The sequence below is a fragment of the Camponotus floridanus genome, unplaced genomic scaffold (assembly GCF_003227725.1).
Source record: "Camponotus floridanus strain SB8 unplaced genomic scaffold, Cflo_v7.5 scaffold20, whole genome shotgun sequence".
Taxonomy (NCBI): Eukaryota; Metazoa; Arthropoda; class Insecta; order Hymenoptera; family Formicidae; genus Camponotus; species Camponotus floridanus.
The window spans coordinates 327,610-337,593 of NW_020229326.1; the positions used below are offsets into that span (position 1 = coordinate 327,610).

At 31.5% G+C, this 9,984-nt stretch overlaps 2 protein-coding genes across 2 annotated transcripts; one reads left to right on the forward strand and one right to left on the reverse strand.

Annotated features, from left to right (window-relative positions):
* Nucleotides 1-2,000: 2,000 nt before the first annotated feature.
* Nucleotides 2,001-7,780, forward strand: LOC105250581 (nuclear pore complex protein DDB_G0274915). Its single transcript, XM_011256746.3, has 5 exons — nucleotides 2,001-2,255; nucleotides 4,781-5,632; nucleotides 6,134-6,251; nucleotides 6,869-7,010; nucleotides 7,117-7,780. Exons 1-5 carry the CDS (start codon nucleotides 2,156-2,158, stop codon nucleotides 7,303-7,305), a joined length of 1,401 nt encoding a protein of 466 aa, XP_011255048.1. The 5' UTR covers nucleotides 2,001-2,155; the 3' UTR covers nucleotides 7,306-7,780.
* Nucleotides 7,781-7,953: 173 nt separating this feature from the next.
* Nucleotides 7,954-9,725, reverse strand: LOC105250580 (hypothetical protein). The gene is made up of 3 exons (XM_011256745.3): nucleotides 9,416-9,725; nucleotides 8,308-8,622; nucleotides 7,954-8,178 (listed from the first exon to the last, which is right to left on the reverse strand). The coding sequence occupies exons 1-3, from the start codon at nucleotides 9,701-9,703 to the stop codon at nucleotides 7,972-7,974; spliced, it is 810 nt and encodes a 269-aa protein (XP_011255047.1). The 5' UTR covers nucleotides 9,704-9,725; the 3' UTR covers nucleotides 7,954-7,971.
* Nucleotides 9,726-9,984: the final 259 nt, after the last annotated feature.

A 9,984-nucleotide genomic window follows, 5' to 3' on the forward strand; every position in this document is an offset into this window, starting at 1 on the left:
AATATAGCTAAGAAGGTATTAATTTGATAAAGCTGCTACCCAATAATCAATCGTTAGTAAAATTAGCCTGATCGATTGATTGGAAAATACGCGTTTAAGCTCCGAGCCCGCGGCTTTAAAGGGACCATAGAATGTCGGAATAATCGCGATTATCCTGGATCGATCAACAGTCTAACAGGATGTGGAAACCGGTCGTGATTATTTCCCGCGCGCGACAGATCATTATTATTCATAAACAATTACGCGCATGGTTGTCTAATTAATGATAATACTAGGCGAATATCGACCATTGAAAATGATATTCGATCAAGATAAATATATATTCGATATTAGGTTTAAAGAAAAAATTAAAGTTACTTGTAACCACGTTACACAAAATGCGATAGATTGCGGAAGAGAAATATCATTTGCATATTAAAATACATCACATATCTTATAAAAAGCAATATTATCTTTTATTATCTAGATCTGTATACTAAGCATTTCTATTATATTTCTTCTCTCACAATCAATTACAGATATTAACAGATAAATTGAAGAAAACATATTAATTATATTTCAATGTCGTAATGTTAATGGAATTTGAGATATGATTGATTTCATTATTACGTGACGAATTACTTATTATTTATTATTCATTAAGTCGTCAAAACGGATTTCACACATATTAAAAAAGTATTAAAAAAATAAGTTAAAAATGATAAATATATTCTTTTTATTAAATATATAATCCATAAAATATCTCTATAAAATATCTATATAACCTATAATAAAACTCTTTATTAAATGATCCATAATGTATATTTTATACATAATAGTCTACATAATGATAAGACAAATGTATATCTGCAACTGAATGTTGCAGAGAGATTATTTATTATGTTCATTTGTTGTAATTCTAAACATCAACGAAAACGATAAATAGATTTTTATAAATGTAAGCGGTTGTCAGAGCTCGTGTGAATAAAACTAATTATTATTCTGGTTTTCCCCTCGTACGAAAAAATTTGTGATGATCTTGTCCTATCATTTCGATTACTAAATAAATCCTACGATTGCATATGATCAATAATTAAGAGAAAAATCTTTCCGCGTTCGTTTACTTGCGTCGCTATATTATCTCGCAGGGTTATCATTTCGTGGCGCAAGTTAGATGAAACTAATATGTAGTGTAGATTTTCCAAATAAAAATAATGTAACGAGAATTGGGATTGTGTTGTATAAGAGCAACTTGGAACAAATCATTGCCAAGGTCTGAGCGATTCCATTCTACTAAGGAAAGGCAGAGTTCACACAATAAACAAGGCCGATTAAAACGTTCGGATGCAGAATTATAAAAAGAAAAAAATATAAATGCTGCTAAAATTGGTGTCGCTCTTCCCCTAGTAAATATATTTGTAATTTATGACTTCCTCTATTAAATACATTTGTAATTTATAATCTTGACATGAAAGAAATATTTTTATCTTTTAAGAACAGCGAAGTTTTTTATTCAATTTAGAAATTTGTACAGTCGTCACAAGTTAATGTTACATAATTTGCCTAAAATGATAATAAGAAATTTGTTGACGTCACAAAAATTATAAAAATATTTTTATTTTTATTTTCTGAAATTTGAGCTTAAGCTTTACAACATTACTTATTATCGCGAAAATTCAATGGTCTAACAAATATGTAACCTCTTATTAAAATCAATTTCATAATCATTTAATTGATTTAACTCCCAGTTTTTAATATAATATTAATGTTAAAACATTATTAAAATAACTTTCACCAAAATGATATAATAATAAAGTTGTATAGTTGTAGAGCATAATATAAATTTTTCTACAAAAAATATACTTAAGTTTTTGGAAACACATCCTGGATGGATTACGTACGCGATTCTTATCGATGATATGACGTAGAATTTCTTTCGGAGTTTTCGCGAACGTACTGTCGTAACGAAGAGGTAATGAAGTGCCGATACAAGCGAATGCTATATAAGATGATCGCACTACCAGCTGAGTCAGTCATTCTCCCGCGGACTGCGACAACATCAGAATCATTTCGCTCTTCACGCGTACGGTGGTGATATAAACATAACAAGTAATAACATACATAATAATTGTCTTTCGATCTTTCCGCGTTGAGTTCTTCTTTGACGATCAGAAAGATGGATACTAAAATCTTCGCGCTGATTATTTTCGTCGGTGTCCTTGGAACCTTTATGGAGGCCCAAGCGACCCACTTCGGTTATCCTTATCCTTATGGAAGTGAGTAATGGTCGAAGGAATCAATTTTTTTTATTATTGGAATCAAATTTAATAATCTTCTGTTCATTTGTTAATGTGATAATAAATATTTAAGCATCAAATATATTTAAATCTGAATCATTTAGCATGTATAATTAAAAGTTAAAATTAAATAATAATCTCTTACTATAATAACCACATATATTTCTGTGTGTATCGCGAGCTTTTTTCTTCTATTTTTTTTAATAAATATCATTTTTACAATGTCCATTTGCTTGTTAACCTTTACAAGATACATAAATAACATAAACGAATTGTGTATCAACAAGCAATATACTATATATAGTAGTGCTAAAAATGGTCATAAGTTTCGTGCGCGATAATGATTATATTTTTTTTCTTTTACATTTTTATCGAATTTTTCTGCAATCGCGGATATGACATAATATGTAAATGAATTTATGATACGAGTTAATTCTACAATTCTGTGTTTGTTAATTGAACATAAACATACATAATCCAAAAGGAAATATACATTGGCTGCATACATAAAAATTAAATCCACGATAAGTTACATAATGACAATGTTGTGCGTTTAAGTAGAAATAACTGACGGTGCGCGGGGATTTCAGGATAATTGCGAGACTAACTAATGAAGCAAAATCTTACGACGAATTCGATAATACGCTGTAAATAATTTTACGATTTTCAATTTTTATCTCTCGGTAAGAGGAAAATGCCCTCTTTCCCTCTCTCCCTTATTAGACTGGTGATGTTGCATTTTTTTCTTGCACATGGACTTGAGAAACTGTGCAATTACCTAGGAAAGGTTCTTTGAGACATTAATAGCGCGAAATCGGACAATTACCTATTTACGTTAATTCGGTCGTTTATAAAAGGTTGTTATTGTGATTTATTAGTTTATAACAATTTATAATTACTTTAGTTTATAACAATTTATAATAAATTAAATTTTATGATAATCTTTATATAAATATATTAATTTACATGATACAATAAAATTACTCGTTAATTTTCTTTCGCTTTTTTCTAAAATTAATTGTATATAAAATTTCTTTATTAGTGTTGAAGGAAATAATATAAAACTAAAATCATCTTATCATTTTATTCTTGCACAATTATTTTTTAATAATATTAAATAATATTAATTTATTAAATATTTATTTATATCTTGTATTTACATATTTCTATTCATCGTATTTTTATTACTGATGAAACTATCCGCATCGGTTTCTCCATGAAAACGTACTTGCTACTCAAAACGCAATAAATTTTCGTATCATTATGTTAAATCATCGTTAAATTACGTCGATTGTTAAAGGCGCGAGCGATATTAATCACAATTGATTAACAAAGATTCATATCCGCGTATGCATGCGCTTCCTGCAGCTCGTATACGCGTAACTGCACATGGCCACTAACCAAATGAATATAATTTGACGTTAGCAGACCGTGACCTCATTTTGTTCCTCACCTTGACCTACGAAGGAGATACTTTCTTTTTATTTCCTTTCTATAATTTCATTCTTATGCATGACTTGATCATTTCCATTATGTTGAAAAATATATGTATCATTAATTGAATTATTATAAATGTGCATTTTTTATATTATATTAAATAATATTTTTATATTCTCTCTTTAGTAGTAAAATTATTACATTAAAAAAAGGTAAGATAAGGGCATTTTAAGATCTGTATTTAATTGTAATAATTGGTGACGTATATTATAATATATGTGTTAATTTATTTACTGTACGTGATTTTAAACACATGTATCATCAAAAAAGGAATGTTGTAAGTACGTGTTTTATCAAATTAACGTGACTGCTTCAGTTGTCACAGAATACCGCATGATTAATACGCATATCGTATAACTACACTATCGTAAGTGTACATTCACGTTTTAAAAAGATAAGCAATAAATAATATTTCTTTGCCAATTTTATCGGCGAATTTTTTATAAAAGAATGATTAATATTACAATTATGTAAGCAATTTAAAATTTGATTTTTCTACACTTTTATCGAATTTTAAATTGTTATGCGCATCTCTCATATTAATGATTCTTAAATATCATTCCCTAAATGTGTTAGTGTTTTATTAAAAAATTAGCCATTACATATTGTTAACTACTATATGATGTTTAGAAATTATATGTTTATTATAATACAAAGGTATTATTTGTGCCATATTGGCTTAGTAACACTTGTTAAATGTTATATATTATCTGTTATATGTGTGTGTTAAACATTATTTAATATTCAAATCATATATTTGAGCAATTAAGGCTCTATTATTACCCGCGTTACATCGTGATTATGTAATTATTTATGTAATTATTGTGATTGGTAACATTTTTGGCACGTTTCCGCGGATTTCTGGTGATGGAATTCCGAGAAGTAGCCCCGCATGTTGAGACTAACAACGGCATTTCAAGCAACAAAAGAATCATCAACCATACTAAGCTATCTCGATAGCAACAATTGATAAAGAGTTACTCTTTTGTTCTTGTTTCCCGTCAAAGATGGACAACTTCGCGGGCCAACATCGGTCAATTTCGACGGGATATCCAGGTCAAAGCGAGAAATTGGTGATTCGAATGGTGAGACTACCACCAGTCAAGCGACTACAACGACTCCTTCGACAACAAATCCTACGACTACACCATCATCGACTACATCATCGTCATCAACTACACCATCATCGACCACACAATCATCGACCACACCATCAACATCACCTACGACTACTCCATCCACCAGTCCAACCACCACACCCACTGATACTACCACAGAGGCAACGTCTCCTACCACTTCGGCATCCACTTCCGTTACCACCCCCACGACCACTTCCGCTACTACTCCATCTACAAGTCCGACAACACCCAGCACAACAACTCCAGAAAGCACGAAATCATCCTCCAAGCCGAAGAAATCGACAGACAACGATGTTCAATCGCGCTCGAATTTCGATGAATCCGAAGCCTCGACTAAGAAACCTGGATCACCGTCCAAGGGCGACAAAACGCCAACTCCTGGACCGTTTGGTCCAGGCATTCCCGGACCCGGTTTTGGTCCAGGTTTCGACCCCTACTTTGGTGGTTATCCCGGATTCAACTCTATACCAGGTGCCGGCCCGAATTACGCGTGGACTGGTACAAACAACGGACCAGGATACTCATCCGCGGGCGCGTCAGCTGGAAGCTTTGCGGGAGGATATCCTGGATTCTCGGGAGCGAGATATCCCACAATGGGATATCCAAATGCACTATATCCAGGAGCGGGATATCCGAGGGCAGAACCACCTATGACTACTGAATCACCGTCTTTCGATAATCGAGGAGGATTTCAGGATAATTCACCGAATTACGGAATAGGTACGAGCATGAACCTCAAAGTCCAAGGGCGAAGACGGATTCAGGATTTTGGAGAATAATGAATGAATTCTTCTTGGGATTGCATGCGGAAATTTCTCGATAAAAGATTGGAACGGCGGAGAAGACATATATCTTGATCGTCTGTTTGACGAAATCATGCCGACGTTCCTTTAAAGATGCATGATACTTTATCGAAGACAAACTTTCTTTTATACGAAGTGACTGATGTCGCGTGACAATAATTTTTGACATTTATTTATTTATTTATTTGTACTTACATTTATATATTTATTTATTTAGTTATTTAGTCATATGTGTTGATGTGTTTTACACATACTTATATATTAATTAATTAATTTATTTATTTATCTAGGCACATATGTATACTTAGGTTCTGTATAAAATCTTATGATTTATAGTATATAATCGCATGTATATTGCATTTTTTTTTTACACTGTACATCGTTGTCTGAGTTTCATTGTGTGCCTCGTTTTTCGCAGATCCCTTGTATAACGCAGGACCCGGATTTTTCTTCCCCGGACAATTTCCTAGCTTCAACGATCCTACTTTTGACATGATCAGACAGATTCAGGCACAGATCGAGGCACAACATCAAGCGTAAGTCTATCTATAAAACAAATCCGCAATTATTTCTCTCTGAACGAAATGGCCTCTCTCAATTTGAAAATTTATTCTTCTTATGAATAATTGATTCTATTTTATGAAATTATTTATATTTATCGTTATATAAATGTTTTAACATTCATTAACGAAATCATCTAATAAATCTATTATCTGACTAATCGTCATGTTTCTTTATAAATAAATGGTAATTGAAGAAGTAATCAATAATTTTTTACAAAATTATTTACACTAAAATTATTTACACTAAACACATTTACCATTACATTTATTCTTATGCTCAACCAAATATGAATAATATGAGATGTCACCTCACGTTTCATGGCTTAGGTATTGATAATCAAACTTCATGGATTTTCCAAATATCACGTAATGTATATACTTGAGTACGTGTCAATTCTTGGGGCTTGCAATTAAGTTATGAAAAGAAGTTGCAACAAAGATACTGCGAGATGATAAGCAATTCTTTTATGAAAATGAAATGTCATGATTGAGCTGCTTGATTTTCGATTATTTTTATGAGTAGTGACTCATGGTTTAAATTTTTTAAACATGATGTAAATAAGGATTTGTGTTATGACATATACACACAGTAACATGGAAGCCCACAATCGTTTGGCCAATGAAGCCGCTAGTTATGGTGGCGGAAGTTACGGTGGCGGCGTGCCACAGATTTCGAGTGCCAGCATTGGTTTAGGTCCAGGTGGCGGTTTCCAAACAGGTCTGATCAGTCCCGTAAGTTCCTTTCATTTCTGTCGGATAAATTATAAATGAAATTTCGTGAAATATTTTCGTGTAAGGCATCGTCATTATTTTTTCCTCTATCGATTATCTTTCATAGGGTGTACCAGGACTAGAGTCCAGATTCGCTGAAGAGCTTCCTGCACCATCTGGGAATAGCTTTGGAGTGTTCGCTAGTTCCAGTTCTTCCAGCAGAACCGGTCCGGATGGCAAGCAAATCAATCATAAGTCATCCATTACCGGTGTCAATGATAACGGAAAGGTTTCTTTCCGTACGGTGCATGATTAACACACTACACCTTTGATTGTATTTCCACACATCTTACCTTTAACTACTACTTTATTATCGCCTATCTTGTGTGTGTTATACGAAGTTACCATGATAGAGATAAATTTTTATGATTTAAAGTCTTAATCCGAGGATTCAGACTCAAATATTTTCCTAATTATTACATAAATACTCAAGTTTATTAAAACTAATAGATTAAAAATAATAGATCCTTTCTATGAAAATCTTTATAAATTTTTCTGTGATTATTAATTACGTTGACAGCTTGATTTTGACTACCTGCTCACGAGTAAGAATCGCTTGTAATATAATATTTGCAAGTTTTAATAAATTTTCTTACATTGATGTTATACTCGAATAATATCGAGCAATCATATTAACGATTTTATAAACAACATTTAACGACTATATGCGTATATTCTGCATTTATATTTACACACGCTTAAAGGAAATAAATATTATATTTTTTGGATTATATGTATGCATAAATTAAACTCATGACGCTTTTATATAATGATTTTATTTATTTTATTATATGGCAGTGAAATCGAATTTAATTATATGATATTAACCATTATATATCATTTTTATACGACATTTATATGATTTACATTTATTTATATGAAAAAAGAAAATAATTTTAGAATTTAATAAATCATTTCCTGATTATGTATCGTCACTAAGTTTGGTTCTGCTAAGTGGTGGGTCAATCTTATCATCCACTATGGGTTTATCTTGCGGCCGTATTTTACGACCTCGAAATTCTACATTATCACCATTTCTAAAGTGGTGATAACTCCAATATGTACGCGGTCGTTGAAAAGTTCGATGATGATACCGGGGCTCGCCATATCCTTGATAATTAGTTTGAATCTAAAAATATGAGTACAATTTTTACTTGTTGTTATATGTTGTAAAGAAAAGAAGCTTTCATTATTCAAATTAATCGTTATAATTAAAATACGGCATCTCTTACACAATAAAATAAACAAATATCGTTACCTGTGGAATGTTATCGCGATGTGAATATAATGGATTTCGGCTTATTGGATGAAAAATTGGTTTTTCCTCGTGATCTTTGATACCTTGAAAACTGTCAATTACTGGAATATCATCGATTTTAGCGTTTGGCTTTGCATTTGTGATAATGCTAAGATGCACTTCAGTTACAATATTTCCTTTTCCGTCTGGTTTTGAAGAAACGGATACATCACATATACCAGAATCTTTACAGGAATTTTCGTTTGGTAGACTATCATTGCTGTTTATAACGATTTGAATGTTATTGATAATCTTTGGTTGTTTAGTTGAATCATCCTATAAAATATTTAAATTTTTAAAAGACTATAATAATTTCAAAATATCAATATGATTATTAATTTTTTCCTTGTTATTTTTTCCTTGTTGGAAATTGTATGAAATAATTATTATAGTTTCCATAATTATTGATGGAATCTCTGTAAAAATCCTTAATAGAACATGAAATTTGTTTCTTTAAGTGTCAAAAAAATGTTAAAATAAAGATGCACAGAACGTTTATTGACATAATTATTTAGTGATTCATTCATTAATCTATTACTTGTAAATTTAATAGTTTAACTACTTTTCTTTTGTTAAACTGTTTCGAAAGCAATAATTCTGACTTATTGATAAATATACGACATGACGTACGCGAAGTTTTCTATAAATTCAACGATCTGTTTATGAGGTCGTCCATCAAATCAATAATCCAACATTGATTGATATGTTCGTGTCATTGGCATTATAATTAAATTTTCATTATCTTGCGAATAAAAATGTTTTTACGACAAACGAATTCATTTATATTATATTATTAATCTTTATAAATTCCACATAAATTCCATTCGCCACATATCTATCCGTTAAAATTCTAATGTTAATCATAATTAAATATGTTTTATATTACGTCTTATAAACTTAATATACATATATCTAGAATGACAATTCTATATTATGTAATTTTTATACATTATATGTTTTTATATAACTTTTTTATTAATACAATGAAACAATCTCATTTTTTATGTAAAACAAAATATTAATTTAACTTGTCAAATTATTTTTTTTCTTTGCAACATCTATTACTCACCTGCGAAGAACAAATTCTTCTTTTTCTTGGTTCGTTTGATTTTACGAGCCCGCTTTTATGACGCCAGCTAGCTCTCGACGGTTCTGACGCACGCGAAATTGATTTCGATAGATCAGCAGAATCATTCAGTTTCACGATCGTAACGAAAGTCGCGTTGCTTAAAGTCTCTTTATTTTCGTCAGAATCAAAATCGACCTTCGACGAAACTTCTACGCTCTCCGTGTCAATATTATTAAACGTCAAGATCGCGAAACAAGCGACAAGGATTGTTCTCGCTCGCATCTTCATCGTTCGCTCGCGAATACACGGGGGATACTGATTTTTCAAAAATATTCCTATCGCTGTATAAGATATTTCGAAGGAAGGGATAAATACTCAAGCCGGATGTACATATAGTAATGACAATCATTAGAAGAAAATTGCTGAACGACCTCCGTAAATCCGACTCGTAAAGCGTAACAAGGATGGATGTTGAGAAAAGAGGAGAACGAATATATTATATTTTTTTCAAAGAACCTCGAACCAGTGATTTTAATTGTTTCCTGAGATCGATATCACAAGACGCACGG